Source organism: Peromyscus eremicus, chromosome 1 (assembly GCF_949786415.1).
Source record: "Peromyscus eremicus chromosome 1, PerEre_H2_v1, whole genome shotgun sequence".
NCBI lineage: Eukaryota > Metazoa > Chordata > Mammalia > Rodentia > Cricetidae > Peromyscus > Peromyscus eremicus.
The window spans coordinates 100,506,688-100,530,985 of record NC_081416.1 but is presented as its reverse complement, the minus strand read 5'-3'; the positions used below and the strand labels follow the sequence as shown (position 1 = coordinate 100,530,985).

Here is a 24,298-nt window from a genome sequence, read left to right as displayed (position 1 = left end):
GGAGACAAGGCTTGGGCACAGTCAGGTCAGTAAGAGTAGACAAAAGCAGTTAGTGAAAGAGGTCTTCACAGGCTGAGTGAATCAGAGAGAGGTTTCACAACTTCTTCCATTCCCTGAAGTTCTAAAGCAAAAAGTGTTGTCTCTGAGATATATATGAAAGCATTACAAACAATAAATAGTATCAGTAGCAGAAATTTGCAAATAATGGCCTTTCCTCTCTTTAGTGGTTCTTTCTGCTTGAAATTTAAGTTCACGGAGGCAGGAGAAGAGCTGAAAAACAGGAGGATGTGATAGGCTCCGGGGTTTCCAGGAGGAAGGGTGCCGCAGATCCAGAGGGTCAGCAGCAGCCCAGCAGCCCAGCAGCCTCCCAAACAGGCTGCAGTGAACCACCATTCCAGCTCTCAGGAGACACTCTGCAGTCTCACCAAGTGCCAGTCATGAAGCTGGAGCCTGCAGAGTGTTTCTGGTTCATGTGACTGACAATTATACACAATGAATGCCACCAGTGCAAGGGCGGTGACAGTGCCCCAATCGGCTGGCTGCTAACTGCTTCCTCAATACATCTAAACTGCTTAAACTGGCTTGAGGCAAGGGGAAACTGTAAGGTCCCTGCAGTCCAAGTCCCTAAGTGGGTTTATCTGAACGTTTTACTGGGATTACAAATGTACCACCACATCTGGCTTCTTTTTACATGGATTCTGGGGCCAAACTCAGGCTCTTGTGCTTGCGTGGCAAACACTTTATTAAATGAGCCACCTTCTCAGCCCTGCATTATTACTTTTACAAGAGGGGGCGAGGGCAGATTGGAAGCTCAAGGAACTCTGACTTACCAAAGGCTTTTATAGGAAAGAGTAGAGTAGAGAATCCAAGGCTTCAACATCTGGCCAGTCTTGTCTCACACTCTCCACTGGGTAGTGCTGGACAGGACAACATTCCCAGTGCTCTCCAGGTGCTTTCTCATAAAGTGAATATAGTTTTGGGCACTAGACTTAGTTAGAGTTATACTCCTGAATGTCTAGAGGTACAATATTCCTAAGAGTCACAAGACTTGGTCAAGCGCCCAGTTCTCTGACCAGGTTGAGAAAATGCTGGAGGAAAAAAAGTACTGTTGTTTTGTTTCTGAAGGAGCATAACCTCTGGAGCCAGGTTACTAAGATTAAAGTTACCATTCTAGAAGCATCTGTGTGGCAAACTGTTAACTTTTAGGTCTTGGCTTCCTCCTGTGTAAAGTAAGGAACAGTAGCTGCCACTGAGAACAACTGTGGGCATCCGCAGGCCAATGCATATAAAGTGCCCAGAGCACAAAACCAGTGCTGAGTGTCGCTGCTATCCCTAGAACTAAGCGTCCCTGGCTCCAGGTTCTCACCAGCCTAGAAGGGACTCCATCACAAGCAGTAAAGCACTTGCTGCGCTGTTCCTTCTTTCAAGACTAGGACTCCACGTTTTCACATCTTCTTTCATTTATTGAAAAAAATTTTAGAAAATGGCAGTTAATAAAGGGCACAAACAAATCAATAGGAACATACTAGTGGAAAACATAGAGCATATAAAACTAAAAATGCCACTGGCTTCTTTAATTGGTTAAGAGCACAAAATGTAATAGGCAGGTCGATTTTAAACAAAAAGCTAGTTCGTATTTTTTTAAAATAATTCTCCCCAAGTCAAATATATATACACACCCACAAAAATGGTGTGTAAAGGAAAGCTCTCATACATGAGAAGTTGTATCCTGGATGGAAGGAAAGAGTTGCTGAGGCAGGGATTAACACAAAGTCAGCAACAAGTTAACAACACCCACTCCCCAAGATAAGGCCTGGCTCTACAGCCCAGGACCCCCCTTCCTCAACCTTCCAAGTGCTGGACTGTAGGTGAACACCACCGCCCAGCAAGGTTAGCGGTTCTTAAGAACTGAGCGTTCAAACGCTGTATGGCACAAAGCTAGCTATACTAAATAAAGTACTATTAAGTACAAAGGAAAAGTATGCTTGGCTTTCACAAAAAAATGCTTCTAAAGGAAAAACAATAACAACAAAAAACCCACCCAGCAGACCAAGGAGGCTACAGCTAGTGGTCAAAGATACAACTCTGCATATCTGTGCTAGGAAATTCTATTTATCCAGAGTGGACTAAACAGGGGCATTTTTGAACATTTCATACTCAACCAAGTTTAAGCTTTCTGTTTCTTCCCTACCCACCAGTAACTCGTATGATCCAGCAGAAAGAGAGCTTTTAGAATTGGCTATTTTATTTTTCTTTCTGTGGCGAGACTGTCATGAAGCCTGGATATCTCAGGTTCATATGCATCCATGACCAGTGTCCCGCTGTGATCAAAGAACTTGGCAATGGACTTGGTGAACTCGGCTTCCCGCTGCTGCTTTGTCCTCCCACTGATGAAGGTCAACTTCAGGGTGTATTTGTCATCAAACCTAAGCATCGGGACAAAGAGAACATATCAAAAACCAAACAGATGGGGAAACTGAGGAGATTTTAGGGTGAAGGAAGACGGTAATGGAATACCCAACAGCAGAGGAGGGTTATTTAAGGGAAGGAAAGGGAATACCGAAGGGTGGCAGGGAGACGAGGGAGGAGGACCAATGAGAGCATACATATGAAAATGCCCCAATAAAACTCACCACTTTGGATGTTAACTTTAAAAATCAATTTAAAAACCAACAGGGACTCAAGCAGTAACATACCTCACAAAGTGCTTTTGAAAGGTGGGGAGAAGCTTGGCACTGCTGATACAGAGACTACCCCCCCCACACACACTCACCCAGAGAGACAGACAGACAGACCTACTCCCAGGCTTCCTAATTGCTAATTATTATACTAATTATGCTTAATTACGGTACTAATTCTGATGCCTCCCTAGATATGCTGACAGATCTTCCCTGGTACAATTACTGAACCCCAATGAAGATGAGAACACACTATCCAAGAAAAATATTCCATGTGGAGGGACCAGAAAGGACAGAGGCCCTGAGGACATGCTTAGTATGACTGAACACACTATCCAAGAAAAATATTCCATGTGGAGGGACCAGAAAGGACAGAGGCCCCGAGGACATGTGTAGTATGACTGAACACGCTATTCAAGAAAAGTATTCCATGTGGAGATACTAGAAAGGACAGAGGCCCTGAGGACATGCCTAGGATGACTGAACACGCTATTCAAGAAAAGTATTCCATGTGGAGGGACCAGAAAGGACAGAGGCCCCGAGGACATGCCTAGGATGACTGAACACGCTATTCAAGAAAAGTATTCCATGTGGAGGGACCGGAACAGACAGAGGCCCCAAGGACATGCCTAGGATGACTGAAGAACAGAAAAAGAACAAGATGAGTAAAGAAAAAGAGTATTGGTCGCAGGAGACGGGAGTGTTTGTGTACACATATATGGAACACACAAAACACACACATACAGGCTGCTAAGCTGTCCCTAGGAATTTAGCCTTTTTTCTGAACAGGAGATCTCAAACAGAGGACTAAGTGGATGCGAGTTATGTATGTAGAAGACAACTTGCTTTACTTGCCCTGCAGGTAATGACTACAAGCAGGGAGAGATGCTGCAGGGTCCACCCCCACCCCCACCCCCCTCCACTCTACCGTGAGGAGTTAGTTGGTAACTGTGGAGCTGACAAACTAGAGCACTCTGGAGTCCAAATGATCTGGACTTGTTAGAAATAAAACTGTCACTTACCCAGAAAGGAAAACTGGGGCAAGAGTGGGCTGGATAATGGGGAAGGGCGTTGAGTTTTAGACATGTTAAGATGCCCATTAGGATCCAGTGTCAGACAGAAAGCAGGATATATCTACAGTTCAGATAAAAGGTCTAGGATAAAAATGTAGATTTAGAGATCTTTATATAGGCAACATTTAAAGTCTTGAAAAGCTACATAAAGATTTCTCAAGTATAAAGTAGTTCTAGGAATAAGCCCTAATGTCACTTCCAATTTAGAGAAAGGAAAAAAGAAACAAAGGAGATGAAAGAATAGACACCAATGTAATTAGAAACTTAGAAGAACATGGTACCCCAGAAGACTCATAAAAAAAAAAAAAAAAAAAAAAAAAAAAACCAGGCAGGAAACTGTAACCAAATGGTCAGATGCTGTTAACAGGCTAATGCTGTAGGATGATCATTCTGTATGCTGTGAATGTATGTAGCTACTATTGGTTAATAAAGAAGTTGCCTTGGCCTATGGCAAGACAGGTTATAGCCAGGTGGGAAATCCAAGCAAAGATACAGGGAGGAGAAAGGCGGAGTCAGAGGAGACACCAGCAGATGCTGAAGGAGCAAGATGCCAGAGCACCAGTAAGCTACGGGCCACATGGCGAACGAAGATTAGTAGAAATGGCTTAACTTAAATGTAAGAGCTAGGTAATAATCCTGAGCCATCGGTCAAACAATTATAAGTAATATAAGCCTCTGAGTGATCATTTGAAAGCGGCTGTGGACTGGGGCGGGACAGGGAAGCCTCTGACTACAGGCTAAGATGAGGGACAAAAGGTAAGAGCTGCTCCAAGTGACAATGGGGGAGGAAGTAGATGACAGCAGTGACAGACACTGAGAAAAAAGTATGAGGGACAAAGGGGAGGGGACTTTGTTTTTTTAAGGCTAGGAGAAATCACAATCTGCTTCTACGTCAGAAGGAATGATCTAGTAGCAAGGAAAACATCAAGGAGAAGGGATAGAAAGTAGCGTGCAGATGGAGGGAGTGGGAGCTTCTGACCACCTCTGCCTCCTCAGCACAGACAACAGCAAAGACAAGAGGTGATGCACAGGAGATTTGGGGACAGATGGAGAAGTAAGATCCTCCAAAGGGATCTAAGCCACGTGAGGAGAAGAAAGGCAATGAGAAGGTGGTCGGCTCCGTGAACGGGGGCAGTACAACAGCCAGGAAAGCAGCAACCAGTGATCAGAGTGGGATGCTCAGAGCAGAAATTTTTAAAGGAGAAATGACAATGACTAGGATGTGCCCCATGGAAATACGTGCTGAACACACAGTAGGAGACAACATCATTGAAAGACAGTGAGTAAAACAGACCACAATTCTGCAATAATCATCTATCCAAACATATAAATACTGAGACTCACAAAAGGACATATATTAGAGAGTGCCACGAGCCAAGTTATCGTTAGGAAGAGTTCTGTGGTGAAGCACAGAAATGGCAAAATGTGAGAAGTACAATTCAAAGTGGGTATGTTGGGGAGGAGACTGAGGATGAGCAAGAAGAAGTGAGTGGAGAAGGGGAAATCCAGGTCCATGTCGCCATCAGGGTAACAAGGACTACAAGACAAACATCAGCCACCACTTTCAGTATACAGAGGAAATGTGTCTTCCAGTCACAGGTAGGTTTCACTAAAGGAGGAAAAACAGGAAATGTTCACATGGAGAAGCTGCGGGAGATTTTGTAGATAGTCTATAATAACTTGGCTGCAAATGAAGAGGTCACACTCCAGCTGAGGCTAGGTTCACTGCGGTCATTCACACAACCAATTTTTTTCATTTATTTTTATTTCTTATGCACAAGTGTTCTGTCTGCACGCATGTCTGTGTATTACTTGTGTGTCTGGTACCCGTGGAGGCCAAACAAAGGCACTAGAATCCTTGGAGCTGGATTGTGAGCCACCATGTGGGTGCTGAGGATCAAAACCTAGGTTCTCTGGAAGAGCAGCCAGGTCTTTTAACCATCTCTTTAGCTCCAATACAAACAAATTTTTTGACACATTTATACTATCTCCGACTTAGGGCAAGGTCTGAGGACTCAGAGATAAATGACACAATCCCTGCCTGTTTGTTCTTGGGAATAGTGAATGGTAAGGAGTTTTATGCTGTAGAGAATGGTATTGTGGGGTTTACAGTTTACCAACAGACAAGTAAATTTAACTATAGCTCCATGGACAACACTAGCAAGTAAAAATGTTCTTGGAATACCTAATTTAGACTAACATATATCAGGAAAGCCTTCTTCAGAAAGAGGGCAAACAGTTTATCTTGGAGACAGAAAATTAATCAAGCCAGAAATAAGTCAGTTTAAACGGAGAGTCACTGGGCAACTAGAGAAGTTGGCAAACTGCAAAATGCTGTTAGCTTCTGAGAGGGGTATGAAGAAATACCCCAGTGGGAGATGCCACCGGGGGCGGAGGAAGAAAACTCCAACTGCTGGGCAAGTTTCTACTATACACTAACTGCAGAAGAACAACTCACCGAAGGCTCTTTACACTTGAGTTAAAGCCTGTGCAAAAATATCTATAAATGTCTCTTTTATGGACAGGAGAGCAGAAGGGTGATTACTTAGGTTGCAAGAAATGGGGGAAATAGAAGATAATCACTGAAGGTACAGGGCTTCATTTTGAGGTGAAGAAAATGTTTTTAGGACTGTGGTAATAGGTACAACTATAAATACAGGAGGAGTCATTGACTTAAACTGTATATGGGTGAATAGGATGATAGGTGAACTTTCTCTCAATAAAGTGGTTACAACACAAGGCAGCTGAGATGACTCAGTGGGTGAAAGTGCTTGCCAGTTGATCCTCAGATCCTATGGTAGGAGAAAGAGAACTGACTCCCAAGAAGCATCCTTTGACCGCTACACTTGTACGTACCATGGCACAGGAGCACACAAGCAAATCACACACACCATCACCACCACCACCACCACCACCAACCACCACAATAACAACAACACAAGTTGGATGAAAATAATGAAATCAATGTTGTTGGATTCTAGAATTATGCAACTCTGTTTTAGTGGCCTGGTGAAGAGGGCAGACTTCTCTAACGGTTGAGGGGGAAAAAAAAAAAAAAACAGGTAGCGACCCTGCCAGGAGATAGCAGAACTCAACTGCAACATCAGAATGAAAGTCTGTTCCTCTTCCTCAGAGGTTACTCCACAAACTGCCAGAAAGGGGCCGGTGCTGATGTTACTTACCTTCAGTATGAGTAATTACGATGTGATGGCCTGGATATGCTAACAAAGTGTGTCATGTATTTTTAGTCAATGACTAAAAACCCGAAATCTGTGCACAATTTAGGCTCGAATTCATTCTCTACCACTTCTGAGCTCAATCCTTTAGGCCATGCTCTTATCTGTAAATATGTGTTCTAAGGTTTAAATGGAGTAATGCATTTAGAATACTGCTGTGGTTTGAATGAAAATGCCACCATAGGCTCATATAATTGAACACTTGGTCCCCAGTTGGTGGCACTATTTGAAGAGGTTTAGGAGGTGTGGTCTTGTTGGATAAAATATATTGCTGGGATGGGCTCTGAGGATCTAAAGACTTATTTCTAGTTTGCTCTCTCTGTTTTGTGCTTGTGGCTTAAGACATGAGCTGTCAGCTTGCTCCTTCAGCCACCGTATATGCCTGTTGCCACGCCTCCCGGCTGTGATGGGGATGGAACCACAAGTCCAAATAAACCCTTTGTTAAGTTGCCTTGGTCATGGTGTTTTATCAAAGCAATAGGAAAGTAATAAATATCTAATATATAATAAATGCTGGATGTGTATTTGCTATAACTGGAATTTCGTCTTCCTAACAGCTCTATAGAGTTATTTTTTTACCTCACTAAACTTCACTTTATGTAATTTACCAAAAGCCATGAGTTAGAAACAAACTCACTGGAACATGGACCCAGTTCTGGATACCAATGACCACCTGTATGTGCTCCCACAAGACAGAAGAGACTCCGGACTGTGGGGAGTAACACAGAAGCACCAAGCCAGAGACTCCTCAACACACTCAGAATGAAGTCAGAAGACATGGATGCTAAGTGGAGGCTCCCAAAAGATAAATAACCTCACACCTTTGATCTTTTAAAGAAGATTTATCTATTTTATGTGTATAACAGTGTTCACCAGCATGAATTTATGTGTACGACATGCATGCAGGAGACAAAAACCAAAAACAAAACAGAAGAAGAGGTTGGATCCCCTGGAACTCAGGTTACATCTGGTTGTGAGTCACTGCGTGGGTGCTAGGAACCAAGCCTAGGTCCTCTTTAAGAGCAGTAAGCACTCTAAACCTCTGAGCCATTCCTGCAACCCAACCTCTGACTTTTGTTAATGGGCCACAAGGAAAAAGACAATCATTCTCCAGTCTTCCACCAAAGTATATCCTGAGGGTATCTTCTATGATAAAGAAACTCAGAACTGCAGTGCTAGGAAAAATCTACCAGCTCATTCATCCCTCCACTTTACATGACTAGCAGCACTGTGATCAGCACAGAACAAGCACAAACTAGTACACTGTGGATCATGACAACACCCCAGGGCAAACCCAATGCCAGGCGTTAAGAATCTCTTAAGAACCAAGGATGGCCATTACCTTTTGAGGCTGGAGGACAGTTGCCAAATATCATCAGGATCCATTCCTGTAGGATCTTTTCTGTGGGCCACAAGAAAGATGCTCTTCTCCTTGTATGAGGTATAAATGGTCAGAATCCCCATCATCACAAAATAGGTTCAAATAATGTTAAGGGGAAAATATACAAATATGCAAAGACAACTAAAGTAACAACAAATGACATACAAGAGCCACAAAAAAATTCTTGACAGTCCTAAGTAAGTTTTATCTTACCACTAAAGCACTGAAAATTTAGTTATTTCCTTTTAACCCTTGTATTTATGTACCTAGAAGAAACAAGGCTCTCTCTGGTTAGTTCTCTAGACACCTCAAAAAGGAGACAAAAGGTACAGGACAAATAGGCTTTCTCATCTTTTACACTGAAGGACAACAGGTCTAAGAATGTCCTGTTACCTAGCTTCTCATGACTTCATTATCACTTGTGCTTATTTCTCAATTTAAAAAAAGGATCAGAGGCTAGAGAGATGGATCAGCAATTCAGAGCACTGGCTGCTCTTGCAGGGAACCTGGGTCTGAATCCCATCATCCACATGGCAGCTCACTACATTCTATAGCTCCAGTTCCAGATCTGACACCCTCTTCTGGTTTCCTTGGGCACCAGACATGCATGTGGTACAGACATAAAAGCAGGCAAAACACCTACACATGTAAAATAAAAAATATATATAGTCAACTAATGTCAAAGTGATTTCGGTTTTAGTCTACTGTGAGACCAATTATGTCTAATGCACATGCAGACACATTACTCCACGGTTTGACAGTGTTAACTTATATTCAACCACTAACACGTTGTATGGAGTGTCATTTAAGTTTTATGAACTAGAAAGGCAGGAAACATGGTGTGAAGCATAAGGACTTTGGAGTTAAGACAGTCCTGGATTTGCATGTCAGCATTTAATAAATTAATTTTCCCCCCAAGTATCCTCATCTCTAAATAAGAATACTGAACTTTTAGAATTGTCAGGAAGCTAAGCGTGGGGGTGCACACCTATCATTTCCACACGTGGAAGCTGCTAAGTCAGGACTACTACAAGTTTAAGGTCAGTCTCCTAAGACCCTGTCTCAAACAAACAAAAATAGAATTGTCATGGGGTTTCTATATATAGCCATGTAGCACACAGCAATTATTTTCAGTGGTAGTCACTAGCACTATATATAAAATATGAACTTTGGATCACGCTTTGCTTTAAACAAATATAACTGAAATACTGTCAAAGTAGTTCTTTTGGAGACTGTGTAACAGGGTTGCTGTCATTGTCTTGAGAATGGTCTCTAAAACTTATGGTATATTCTTTTAGATTGCTTCAACAGCGAAAATTTCAAACTAGGATATTTAATCTCATTATTGAAGAGTCAAAGGTCACTTGTTGCCAAGTCTAGGAATCATCTATTTGTATACTATTTTTAATCAGATGCTTTATTTTATTTTTATTATTATTATTATTTATTTTTTTTGGTTTTTCGAGACGGGGTTTCTCTGATGCTTTATTAAGATGGCTTGCTTACCATCTCTGATAGTGGATTTACTTTATTTTTAAAATTAAATGCATATGTGTGTGTCCATGTAGGTATATGCACATGAGAGCCAGAAGAGTTTGTCAGGTCCCCTGGAGCTGGAGTTACAGATGGTTGTGAGCCACCTGACATGGGTTCTAGGAATCAAACTCTAGTCTACTGCAAGTACAGCAAGTCCCCTCAACTATTGCATTCTCTCTCCAGCTGTGGGAAAGTGGTCTGTAAGATATGTTTTTAGTTAGTAGTAGAGTTCCACATACTAATGTGGATACAGATCTCTAATTTTTTAAATTTTACACTTTTTATTTATTTGGAGAAATGTGTATGTATAAAAGTATGTCAAGGCACAAGTATGGAAGTGAAAGGACAACTTGTGGGGGTCAGTTCTCTCACTGAACTCAGATCATCAATCTTGACAGCAAATGCCTTCACCTGAAGAGGCATCTTGATGGACCAAAAAAAAAAATCCATTATATATTTTTTTAAGTTATAAAGTGTAAAAGTCATACAAACTAAGGGACAGGAGATGGGAGTGGAGGACCACAAAGAAATCATTCTATGAATGCAAATAAATTCTGTAATTAACACCATAATAAAAGCTCTTCATATTGAGGATCTTAGAAATAATCTATGAAATAATCATAGAAGTAATCTATGTTTATCATAAAAAGGAGAGGCAAAATTCTCAACTTACAATGGGATTTTGTAACTATGAATTAAATATGCATGTAATACACCATACTTGCAAACACTATAATTAGCCTAGCCTACCTTGAAAATGCTCAGAATATTTACATCAGCCAGTCAGTTGGGCAAACTCATCTAATACAAAGCCTACTGTGTAATAACATGGTGACTAGCTGATGCATTTTATTGAGTACTATATTGAAAACGAAAAATACAATGGTTGTTTGGATATTTTTTTCATGCCATTATAAAAGCGAGAAACCTTAAGTTGAACTCTTTGAATTTAGGAAATATACTATAAAATCTCCCATCTGATTTTTTTTCTTTTTCATTTGTGTGTGGTATATGCACATGTATGTGTTCACATGTGTGCACATGTATGTATGGGCACACAAAGACATGCATGTGTGTATGGAAGCCAGGGGTCAACACTAGGTGTCTTCCTATGTCACTCTCCACCTAAATTTTTGAGGCAGGGTTTCTTACTAAAGCAACCTAGAGCTCACTGATTCAGGTGGACTAGCTGGCCAGATGGTCCTGGGATCCCTTGTCCCCACCTCCTCAGCACTGAGATTACAAGCCTGTGCTGCTCTGTCCAGCTTTTAAGTGGGTGCTGGGGTCCCAAGCTCAGGTCTTTGTGCTTGTGTAGCAAATATTTTAACAACTGGGCCATCTCTCCAGCCCTCTTTTTTTTCTAATTTTTAAATGCTATAAGGTTTTGCCAGGTAGCTGGCTTGAAACTCACGATCATCCTGACTCATCCTGGGATCTGGAATTACAAGCATATGCTACCACATCCAGTGTCCCACTCACTCTGGCAATTTTGAATGGTTATTACATTTTTTTCCTTTTAGCCTAAGGTCACACACACCTTGGATTTCAAACTCATGTTGTATAGGATTTCGAACCCATGTTGTGTAGGATTTCAAACTCATGTTCTGTAGCCCCAGGAGTCCTCAATCTCACTGAAACACGGACCAAATCCACACCTCATGCTCAGGACCTCCCCAGCCAGCTCTTCAGCTTCAAAGAAAAATAGGAAACAAATTCAAACATCTAAAATCCAAAGCTTTTCTACGAATAGTCAGGAATAAATGGCTTAAAGCAACCCAGTCTAAGGGGAAAAATCCAACGAGTTAAAAGAGCTGGGTCTCACTATCATCGTGTGTTTTTGCTTTAGGTCTCCTATTAGTTAATAACTAAGTATATAGAATAAAAACCTTATTAAATACAGAATATCAATGATATAGCATGAATTTACAGGTACGATTTTTAATGTTAATGCTAACATTAGCAAGCCCTAAAATCAAAGCTTTTATGGAAAGCAAGGATGATTTAACAGCAGATATTTTTGAACTGTTATTAAAAAGCAAACCTGAGCATAAAAAAAGGATATGATATGACGCACAAAGCCAAAACTGGCTTGGACTCTGGAAAGGGGTGCATGTAATCCCAAATCAAAGCCACTATGGCAAAGAAGCAGGAGATGGTACAGATGGTGAGGCGACCGTCAATTAGACCAAAGTTCTCCACATACTTGTATTTTTCCAGGAGTACCTAGTGAGAAGCAGAATGGAAGGTAACAGCGATGCATCCTTGCTGTGACTTGCTTTTACAGACCCCCACTTAGTCATGTCATGAACTGCAGGAATGAACAAATGTTCTCTTTGACTAACATCTTACCACTCTAAACAAAGAAGCTCAAACCCTCTTTAGAGAATCCCAGGTGGGTTTTTTGTTTTTTGGAGACAAGAGTTTCTTTGTGTAGCCCTGGCTATCCTGGAACTAGCTCTGTAGACCATGCTGGCCTCAAGTGTGCCTGGCAGCACTTTACAAAGTTTTTAAATTCTCAACTTTTCTCATAGGACACAGCTAACATTTTCTTTTCTTTTTGCAAATAGATCCTCCATAGTCTACCTTCCCAAACTTCTGTGTTCTAAGCTAATTAATCTCAAAACAATGAATTACCAATTTTCTTGATACCCCAACATTCATGTTGAAACATACTTCCTCCTACTTATTCTGTGATGATTTTAGAAGCCCTTTTCTGGCTCATTTTCTCACTTTGAGATCTGTAAGGAGATGTATCCACAGGTTAAAAACATGCTCATGAATGTCTTCAAAAAATGTACCTTTTTGGCGGAATCATCCAAAGAATTTTTCACAGCTGATCCATCCCACTTATCAATTTTTACAGGCTTATCATCAATCTTCCACTACAAAACAAATAGAAAAATTGTGCATCAGAAACGTGGCACCTTACAAAGTAGAATGAGCTATTTTCTTCAGGTCTCTGAATATTTGAACATTCATTCTTTGTCTTCGGATGTTGAGACTAGGCACTAAAATCAGGTGGGTTCTCATATGGATGGTGCAAGTTTCCACACAGAAAACTCAAATCCCACAGCCTAGAACCAGAACACGTGCATGTGCTATGTCAACTGATATATCCCACCCCCATTTAACCATGAATGAGTGCAGAAAAAAAAAAAAAAAACTACTTTTGTTCACCATAACATTCTATAAGCACAAAATTCAGCAAATATAGATATGAGGATTTACAGACACTAACAGAGAGGGAAGGTTATTTGTCTGAGAACAACTTGAATACTTTATTACCATGTTGTAACTTTAAGACAGCAAATCCAGTATAATCTGTTGAAAACATCAAATTTTCAATTATAAACCAAGTGTCCTAGTTTGCTTTCTGTTACTCTGATAAAATACTATGACCAACAGCAACTTGGGGAGGAAACCAGGGAAGGGATGCGGCTCAGAGACAGTGTTTGCCTAGCATGCATGAGGCCCTGGGTTGGCTCACTAACTTTTCAATTCACAATCATTTGGCTTGAGAATGGAGTCTTTTACTGAAAGACAGAAAACACTTCTACCTTATCAACCTTTTTACAAAGCTGTGATTCTATATACTAATATACAATAAGAAAAGTGAAGTCTGTAAAGAGGAATAAATGTAAACTGAATGTTACGTGTGTATGTGTAAAATTAGTGTGCATGTTGTATATGCGTGTGTATGTGTGTGTGTGTGTGTGTGTGTGTGTGTGTGCCCTCAGATCCCCTGGAGCTAGAGTTACAGGTAGTTGTAAGTCACCTGAGAGGGTGCTGGACCAGAACTTGGATCCTTTGCAAAAATAGCAAGCACTTTTAGCCACTGACCAGACCCTAAATTAGCTATATTTAAAGCCTTTTTAAATAAAATCTTTTCCCATCAGTGTCTTATAAAACAAATTTTTTCTTAATTACTTATGGTGACATTTTTTAATACTGATTCTCGTAATCTGTTAGCCTACTAATCAAACATTAATTTTTAAAATTACATATTGAACTAAGAATAACTACTTTTTTATCCAAACAGCTAGCTCATATGCATTCAGTCAAGTATATTCTATTTTAATAATCCCAAAGAATTTGTATGCATTATCTGTGAAATGATGAAGTCATTTCTAAGTTTTTATCATTCCAAAAGAGGACTTATTCTCATAGACCCCCGCCTCAGACACACATCACTGAGTGCAGCACAGTCCCGAAAAGGGACTCAGCTCTACAATCTCCCAGCAGTTTCCAGGGATAAGGTGCAGAAGCAGCACTAACACGCTGAATAAGCCTCCGCTCTAACTGCACTGTCTGGTTCGAGAAACTTCAGCAGGGAGAACAGGAACTTTTCCAGTGATTACACAGATCATGAGAAAGGTTTTCATCTGGTTTCCGAAGAGAGGGATACATTGTTTTACTTTGTGTGCATGTAAAACCTTAGCCCCTCTGCTATAGCACAGAGAAATATCTAAACAAGCGGGACTCACATTAAGTTCCTATTTATATTTTGTTGCCATTTCCCATCACTCTCAAAAACTGCTCATCTAAAATGTATGCAAATTACATCTCTCCTGCTGTTATTCATGTTATCTTTTCCCCTCCCCTTGGTCTCCCTAAACACTAAGAACAGGAGCAATAAAAAGGAACAAAAAGACATGGCAGGGGCTGGGAGATCAGTGAGCTCTGAATTCAGTAAGAGATCCTGTCTCAGATAAAGGTGGAGCCAGGCATGGTGGCTTATGCCTTTAATCTCAGCACTCCAGAGGCAGAGGGAGACGGCTCTCTCTGAGTTTAGGAGGCCAGTCTGATTTGCACAGTTCCAGGCCAGTCAAGGCTACATAAAAGACTGTCTCAAAAACCAACAAAAAGGTGGAGATCAACTGAGTTAGATACCCACTGTCAGCTTTTGGCCTACACACACACACACACACACACACACACACACACACACACACACACACACTCCTACATATGTAAGTGCATGCACATACACACAGAGAGACAAGGCAAAGGCAAGTTTGTTTCACATGGGACCTCACAGGATAAATTATGATGAAGGGCAATATGTGGAAAGCAATTGCTGCAAGTCTTCCTAAGGACTGCCCTCTTAGTTAGGCAGGCAGATTTTCCAGGCTGGTCCCTGCCTGCTATCTGACAACTTGGCTGTTACAGTTCCCTGCACTGATATAAGACATCCCCTACATGCTGAAAGAGCTCCCTTGTGTCTAAGCTCTGTCAACAATGTGATCCATGCCAAACACCTTTCCTTTTAGGAATCTGGTACAAACTTGGCATAAGGTACCCACTTAACCAGCCCTACGGAAAATCAAGCACTGTGTGCCTAATGATGTTCCCTGGCAGACACCACTTCACATGGACTGTCCTAACTCTCCTTACTGAAGGGATGTCTTTGGGGACTCTAATGGCAGAGGAACTCTAGAATACCACTTGGTTTCCTGTACACTCCACCCCATGGGGCTATGATAGCTCTTACTACAAGCAGCATTATAATACTGAGTCTCATGTTTATCTAACATAGCACTAGTCTTGGGGAACTCTCCTGACACATATATATTTATTTTTCCTGTTCCTGCCATCTTTCAATACAGTCATAGTACTGATTTGGAATTATTTAATAGCTTAACTGGATCAGATCATGACTGAGTTCATACTATAACTATACAAGTTATTCATATTTATGAACGAGTCATGGTGGTTACTAGAAATCATTTTTATTGAGAGGAACAAGGCATGCTTGTCCTTGCCCACACTTTGGAGGTCAGAAATACCTAGCTAATAAGTTCACAGAAAAAGGGTACACGATGATTTTCATGATACTCAAGACTCATTTCAATTATGATTCTCCAGTGCAGAAAGTTCTACAAAGACTTTTCACTGCAGGCATAGCACTGGAGATCCCACTTCTTAAGTGCTTAGGTAAGTTTTTCAATACTTCTCCCTATTGAAAAATATGTAAACAATACAGGAAGTCATTTTTCTGAATTAAATGATTTGGGAATTACAGCCTCTGTTCCCCAAGCATCTTCTGGCATTAAGGGCTGGGGATGGGTCAACAAAGGAAAACACTAGTCATTAGGGTAAGCAAACAGTCCTGAGTATAACGTCGTAGCAGGTACACTTTCTTTACTTTAGAAAGTATGTGGTGATATGAAGACCGCACTGGACTGCTTCACAGAGTTCCTTAGCCTGACTCAAATGATTCCTTCCCTCACTCTGGTGAGATGGACACTGGGGGTGACAGCATCAATGTATCAATGGAAGGACCCCACTCGGATTTGGAAAAAAACACAAATTTTCTCTCCCTTCTTTTTGTCTACTCCAGTTTGGAAAGTGGATAGAAGCCGCAAAGCAGGACAGTTAGTAGGAACAAGGCACATGGCTGAGGGACCAAATGCTTACAAGGCTAAAGGTAAAACATGATTCTAAGCAGGGAATGGTAAGATTTTAAGTGTGCAAATGTCAACCAACTTTATGTGTTTTAAGGTGTTTTGTTGGTTTCATTTTGAAAATCGTCTCACAGGCAAATCTCAAAGGTAACACTAGGGACATATATAATCTATAATTATATAATTCTGCTACTAATGTATAAATTAGATGGGTCCTTTTTAACCTAAATCCTCCATACAGCACCAGCAAGTGGACGAACAGTGAACACTTATAGCAGGAATGAATGGACTTAGTAACATACTAGTCAAAAGTAACATGACAAGAGACAGGTGACCACCTATCAGAACTAGGGCTTAGACAACTTGTCAGAACCATCATGTCACTTCCCAAGAGAAGGAACAGAGGAGGAAAAAGGATAAATATTCCTTTGTGTATGCTGGGTTTGAGATGTATAAGCTCTACTGTTATATTTTACCTCTGACTCCAGATTTTTCTAACCTATAGTAAGGAGATGACAGAAACTGATACTCAGAAGCTGAGATGACCACAATTTCCATCTATACACATTTAGCAAGATCAGGAGTAACAAGTGCAAAAATAAAGGGAAAAACGTTAATTTGGGAAGAAAATGATGTGTATCTTAGAATGCAGTTGCTTAATTTAGATGCAATTTGGAAACCCATGGTATCACCAAGACAAGATTACAGCTCTTAGCAGCACACTGAACCTTTAATTTCAATCTTTTTTTTAAGGGCCAAGAAATACTGTAATGGAAATTACTGGTGTAGGAGTTCTTATTAGTGGTTGTATTTATGAGTTAGTTGGAGGTTAGAAATTACAACGTGTCAGTTAAATTATGAACATGCACATTAGTGGCAACTCCAGAGAAACTGATTACTTCCCCCAACCCCCAACTGCTTTCTCCATGGTCCCAAACTATATGGGAGCCTGGCCCCATGGCTCAGGAAGCCTACACTACTGCAATTCTGTGGGCACAGCTTTAGTTCATGGGGGTCTATGGATTAAATATCCCACAATTGATGCCAATACACCTGAGCTCTAAGGCTGAAAATAGCTCACACTGAAACTTCTGTGATTAAGCGGTAAGATGAGGAAGGTGGAGCTGGAGCTCAGCTTGTAGAGGGCTTGCCTGGCATGCAGGAAGCCTAGGTTCAATCCCTAGCACATAAACCAGAGCATGCCTGTAATCCCAGCACTTGGGAGGTGCAGGCTAGCTATTAGAAGTTCAAGATCATCCTCAGTTACATAGCAGCTGGAGGCCAACCTAAAATACGAGACCCTACCTCGAAACAACAAGGTTAGGTATATACCTTTAGTCCCAGTGCTCCAGAAGGCAGAGGGACACAAATCTCCTGGAGTTCTAGAGTTCCAGACCAACCAGCACTACATAGTGAGACTGTCTCAAAAAACATAAACACAAAACAACAACAACCCCAAGAAACAGAAAGATGTGAGATGTGAGTCCTTAGTCTACGAAGGGGGCAAATCACACATTTAAAAACTACATGCAACCAGTTTAGAAACTGCAACTACTTTAGAAATTCCTTTCTCGATTCCTTGTGGGAACGTAAAGTGGCATCCCCAATGTGCAATATAGTTTCAATAATTCCTCAAAGTTAAATGCAGTGCCAAGGTGTCAGAATATAGTCTGGTGTGGGGGATTTCTGAGTGCTTGTGAGATATCTCCAAGAAAATAAGACATGAGTCTTGTGACCTAAGTCTCTTCAGAACATGGAATTGTTCTTGGAATGTGTTTTCACGGTCCTCCCCGGTGTAACGGAGGAGGACTTCAGCTGTGTTAGTCATATGCCTCTATAGAAAACATGCTTTTGCCATGTAGGATTGTTCTTGTGGTTATACGCTTTACTCAGGTGACGCTTCTTAACCCTCAGAGTCTAAACTGTATGATCTCTGACTAAAACTGGCTACTGCAGGGGACTTCAGTGAGCCTCATTCTTAGGTCCCATTCTCCCAGGTTCACGCTGCCAATTAGAGTGGTAAACACCAAGGGAACCTGTAATCCCAGCACTCAGCAGACTGAGGCAAGACAATCGACAGTTCCTGAGCTACTGAGACCACATTTCAAAAATTAATCAATTAAAATATCAACAGTTACAATACGACCCAGCAATTCCACTCCCATGTACATAATCCGAAGAACTGAAAATGTCCACCCAGTGAACAAATGTACTTATAGTAGGTATCACAGAGCCAAAAGGTGCATGATTCAAGTATTAACTGACAGGTGGAAAAATAAAAGTAAAGTATCAGTATCTGTCAGAGGATGGTTCGGTGGGTAAAGCACTGGTCACACGAGGATGAAGACCTGAGTCTTCATGATATTGTCAAACTGTATGCAGAGCTGTGAAGATTTTTAACACCCATGCACCTGTGGTGAGGAGGGAGGTGGAAATAGGTGAGGATACCTCTCCTCTACATCCACACACAGAATTTTTTTTTTTTAAAGATTTATTTATTTACTATGTATACAGCATGTGTCCCTGCAGGCCAGAAGAGGGCACCAGATCTCATTACAGATGGTTGTGAGCCACCATGTGGTTGCTGGGAATTGAACTCAGGACCTCTGGAAGAGCAGTCAGTGCTCTTAACCTCTGAGCCATCTCTCCAGCCCCCACACACAGAAATTTTAAAACAGTTTATCAGTGCCAATGAATATATTTAGGTCATATAAAAATAAAGCTATAAAACATGTTAAATGAAAGACACTAGTCACAATAGGCTATGTATGTTGTGATGGTTTGAAAAAAAATGGCCCCCAAAGGGAGTGGTACTATTAGGAGGTGTGGCTTTGTTGGAGTAGGTGTGATCTTGTTGGAAGAAGTGTGTCACTGAGGAGGTGGGGTTTAAGGTCTCATATATGCTCAAGCCACTCCCAGTGTGACAGTTTACTTCCTGTTGCTTCCAAGATATAGGACTCTCAGCTACTTCTCCAGCACTCTGTCTGCCTGCACACAGCCATGACCCACCATGATGATAATGGGCTGAACCTCTGAACTGTAAGCAAGCCACCCCAATTAAATGCTTTCCTTTATAAGAGTTTCCGTTGTCATGATGTCTCTTCACAGCATTTATATAAAATGTCCACAACAGACAAATCCGATAGAAACTAGACTTGTGAGGGCTGGGGGCTTAGCTTAGTGGCATAGTCTTGCTTAGCACTCATGAGATTATCAGTTTGGGTCTCCTCACTGAAAAAAGCTTTCTGTGGTGGCCTGGAGGGACTAGGAAGAGGGACTAGGGCATGACTACTAATGGGTATGAGGCTTTGGGGGGACTTATAAAAATTTTCTGAAATTGTGTACTAATGACTTTCAAATTATACTAAAAACCATTGGACTATATAATCTACGTATTATATATTCATTTAAAATTTTTACTTTCAAAATGTACAGGTAACAAAGAGCGTATGAAAATACAAATACCCAGGCTTCAATACTAGAAAATCTTGTTCTGATCTGGGAGGTACAGAAATCTGTTATTTTTAACTAAAACTCAAGGGAATCTGATATGGATAGTTTTCACACATACTAAAAACATTTATCTAAGGAAGTCAAAATCCAGAGAGGTTTTGTGCACACACAAACTGTTATTAGCTCCACTTTACAGGTGCAGAAACTGAGTTACAAAGAGATTGGTTAACTGGCCCAAGAAAACACATCTGGGTAGCACCATAATTCAATGCTAAGGACTGGCAAGGCCGGCCCCAGAGCTATGTTCTCAGTAACCAAAATATAGAAGCTGTGTTCTAAGGTCAGCCTGAAAAGCCAACCATGAGACAGAATCCAGGTTATGACGTTAAAAAGGTTTGGATAACAGTTTACAAAAAAAGAAAGAAGGAAAGAAAGAAAGAAAACATTAAGCACCATACCAATTTTTAGTAGCCCAAATAGACTGGGAAAGAGCTGCCCTTTCCAGCTGCCGTACAGAACAAAGCACGGGCAACTGTGGGGCAAAGACAGTGCAGTCACTTGGAGAGGGAAGGGCAGGTCTGCAAACTTAAAGTCAGGAAGGAACAGGTGCCACTTGTTCCTAAGTCCGGTTCAGAGGAGCAGAAACCCACATCAGTGTGGAGAAGTGGAGCAGCACACTCGTACACCTTACTGCATTTCTTCACGCAAGTGAAACGATGGGTGTGGAGATAAAAACTTTCCTCCCGCAAAGGGGGAAAAGAAAAAGGCAGAAGAGAGATCAAATCCAAGGGGTTCTATAAAGGCTACATCCTCATTTGAACACACCTTACATCCTCACTCCCTCAGAACAAAACCTCCCCGTTTGCGTAGACCTGCTGCACTCAGGACAAGTCCCCAGATTCTCCACCTGAGCAGTCAGGGGTTTTCAGACACTTCAAGCAACATCCTCCACAGCTCTTTCTAAGACTGAGGTGGCATTTTTCCCGCTAAATTCAGGGCTGTAAGCACCGGCTTTGCGATGATCAGTGTAGAGAAACTCTCACAGGAAACTGGAAAAATACAAACCGGTAGAACTAAGTCAACTCCCAGGGGCACTAGTTCTGTAATTCAGAAAGGGAACAAGTCAATGTAAGCCGAAAGGCAGTTTTCCAGGAAAAGGGATTTTAAACAGCTCTTGACGATTTTCCCTCTTCCGTCTCTCATTTCCTAGTTAAATCTTCCAAGTAGGGGGTGGGGGAAGTATACTGGAACAAGCCTGTAAGCTCACCATTAGGCAGGCTGAGGCAGAAAGACCCTAAATTTCAAGACCAACCTGGGTTACAACAGTAAGGCCCTGTTTCAACAAAAAGAATAATCTTCCAAATGTTCCTCTGTGAGAACATTTTACCTCTTTCTGATACCCCAGTAGGGGATCCCATCACCTTGCCATTCCGTTTTTATATAGGCCTTTAACTTTACCAGTATTGTATAATTTAATCTTTACCACAAGCCTATGATGAGAATACCTACAATATTTATTGTGGTAAAGAAAATCAAGTTCAGTAATGAATAATCATCCAAGGCTTTAACTTACCCTTCTTTCTGTGAAATTCTATATACTAGTCTATGGCCTTATTATGTGTCTAATTCTGTGAACTATGTGAATAATTTTCCTAAAGTCACTTTATATAGTCTCAAAAGCCTTTACATCCCCCTCCCACTTACGTGACCCCTCTCCAGTCTACCTCTACTATCACTGAGTTTACACAAAGACCCTCCTAGTAAGCCTACTAAGAAATCTCAAGCACCATCGTATTCTGTGTATCTTTCCTCAAGAAAGACTCACTTGAGGACCAGAAAGATGGCTCAGCGGATACCGATACTTACTGCCAAGCCTCAAGGGATTCCTGGGTCCCGCACAGGAGAGAACTGATTCTCAAAAGTTGTCCTCTGACCCCCACATCCATGTGCACACACACCAAAATACATCAAATAAATAACTTAAGAGTTTCTTACTTGATATGTTCTTCTTCTCATTCTCAAAATCATGTCTGAACTCTCAGACATGAAGCCTTTCAACCCAGGGCTTCTCACTCTTAGCTATCAGATCTCAAGAACCATTCTCTCTCATTTGAATTTCTGCAAAAAGTACCTTCTGAATACATCATGTGTTTCCTTAAATACACTTACTTTGAATACGCCACTTCCTATGTGGCTAGTCTGAGTACTCTGATAACAGGAACCTGCTATTTCCCCCATCACTCCATAGTATACTTCAAAGAGTGCAGAGGCTGATATATATATATTGGCCTGATTCTGTTCCCAAGCCCTGTCACACAGTTGCCAGAGACTCTCAACATTTCAGATGAAGAATGGGAAAGGTACTAGGGTTAAGTAACCTGACAGTCTTCATACTTTATTCCAATAGCAGAGATACTTAAAGGCCAAATTATCCTAACACAATGTGCCTGATACTACAGTCAGCTCTCTCTATCAATATTGCACAGGCAAGAACCAGCCAAACATGTACAGACAGTATTCAGGGAAAGAAAAAACAAAAAACCTCTGTATGTCCTGAACTCACAGATACTTTTGTAATATTTAACAACTGTCTGCATAGCACTTACTTTGCAGCAAGTATTCCAAATAATCTAAAGGTGATTTAAAGTATACTGGAGGGTATGTAGCCATTTTATGAACAATCAGAGTATTCTTGGATACCAAAAAATATGCAGTGAATCCTGAAACCAAATCTTCACAGACACCAAAGAGCACTGTGTTTAGTAATCTCTGCCTTGGCAGAATGTTCATGTTTATGTTTGCTGGTGATAACCCAAGCAGAGGGAAAACAGGGAAGAGTCACCCTGGGAAGGCTCAGCACAAGCTATGAGATGCACTGCACCCAATAGAAAGAGTGAATTTGAACACAAAATGCCAACCAATTCCCAGAACACATTCCTATTTCTCAAGAAGTATGAAGAATGTGAGAGTAGTCAGAAGACAGGAGGAGGTTCCGAGTTTGGGCCAGCTTAGCTACACAGCAAGACTCTTTCAATTTGAATCTAATGACCCTCCAAACAAACAAACAAACAAACAAACAAGCAGAACTGGGGATACGGCTCAGTGGTGGAGCACTTGCCTGCTACGTAGGAAGATATGCAGGACCGGAAGCCCTCAACATTATCAGGTATTCATTTCTTTTTTTTTTTTTTTTTTTTTTTTTTTTTTTTTTTTTTTTTTTTTTTTTTTGGTTTTTCGAGACAGGGTTTCTCTGTGTAGCTTTGCGCCTTTCCTGGAACTCACTTGGTAGCCCAGGCTGGCCTCGAACTCACAGAGATCCGCCTGCCTCTGCCTCCCGAGTGCTGGGATTAAAGGCGTGCGCCACCACCGCCCGGCGGTATTCATTTCTTAAGCACTAGCCATCTGTTTGGCACAGAGGAATCAGAAAGCTTTTCGAGTCAAACGTTTAAAGAAAAAAGGTTTACTATATTAAAGCACCATGCTCCACCCTTATCCCATCAGCTGGGAATGAGAACACTGCAGGGGGGCCATAAGATCTATCTAGGCTAAATCCTTCATTTTGCAGATGAGTAACAGACATGGGGAGAACAGGTATATTTTAGGTCACATAGCTAGAGGCAGAACCAATACTAGGCCTGTTTTTCACACAGCTGTTTCTACCAAGATGCTGTGCAAAGGGCAAGAAGGTCAATCCAGGAGCAGCCCCCACCTCCACCCCTTCCTTTAAGCCCTTATGGATAAGGATGGGTAGGCAGAGTGGAAAAGCAACTAGCTGGTACAGACAGCAGGAGAAGAAAAGAGAAAGGAAGGGAATGAAAAAGGGAAAAATAATCTTAAGGCTTCCTGTCAGCCCAGCAAGGAAAGTCAACATACGACTATTTCATTATTTGATGTATCATGAAAAAAAACTCTCCTAGAAACGTTTGTGAGTAAAAGGCCAGGGAACTCTTTGTACTCTCTAGCAACACGCGAGGGTGACGGTGGAAGTTTGGGGAACACTCCCTTTAATTTCTTTGGGAGATCAGTTTTCCGCGTTGGTGAAATGGGCACTTTCAAGAGTGGGCCTCCTAGCACAATAGAAACGTCATCCTTACGGTGAAATATAGCCATAACTATGAGAAGCTGCGGTGGCGGCCAGTGTGAGGGACCAGCACACTTGCGAAAAGAGATGACCCAAAGAGAAGGCTTGGATTTGAATGTGTAGAGAGGGCAGATTACAAGCGTGCGTTGGTGGGCTACAGAGGAGCGCTCGTCAAGAAGCCGCAGAAAAGGGGGGCGGGGATGGGGACGGCGGGCTCATCACCTCCTGGGCATCCCCAGGGCTCTAGACTGTCCCCAGGACTCAGCTCCTCACCTTATCCAACAAACCACTGCGGCTGCTGCCTGTTCCGCAGCTGGGGCCGCCGCCAGCCCCACTACTGCCTCCGCCACCGCCGCTTCTCCCGCCTTGCGACGCCGCCGCCGCCATCTTGTCTCCCTCCGTGTCTCCCTCCCCTACGACTTGTCCAAAGCCGATTGGCTAAAGCTGCCCACGTGA

General features: G+C 41.7%; 1 protein-coding gene across 1 annotated transcript; it reads right to left on the bottom strand.

Annotated features, from left to right (window-relative positions):
* Window positions 1–1,547: 1,547 nt before the first annotated feature.
* Window positions 1,548–24,298, bottom strand: Spcs2 (signal peptidase complex subunit 2). The gene is made up of 5 exons (XM_059270652.1): window positions 24,116–24,298; window positions 12,703–12,786; window positions 11,968–12,127; window positions 8,330–8,465; window positions 1,548–2,426 (listed from the first exon to the last, which is right to left on the bottom strand). The coding sequence occupies exons 1-5, from the start codon at window positions 24,227–24,229 to the stop codon at window positions 2,240–2,242; spliced, it is 681 nt and encodes a 226-aa protein (XP_059126635.1). The 5' UTR covers window positions 24,230–24,298; the 3' UTR covers window positions 1,548–2,239.

Excerpts from the sequence above, each read along its gene's own strand:
- Spcs2 (XM_059270652.1), bottom strand. The coding sequence starts at position 24,229 with ATGGCGGCGGCGGCGTCGCAAGGCGGGAGAAGCGGCGGTGGCGGAGGC. Across the intron at positions 12,787-24,115 it reads GCAGTGGTTTGTTGGATAAG|TGGAAGATTGATGATAAGCC; the intron begins GTGAGGAGCTGA and ends TTTGTTTTGTAG. Across the intron at positions 8,466-11,967 it reads TTTGGCTTTGTGCGTCATAT|CCTATTTTGTGATGATGGGG; the intron begins CATATCCTTTTT and ends ACATTATTTGAA.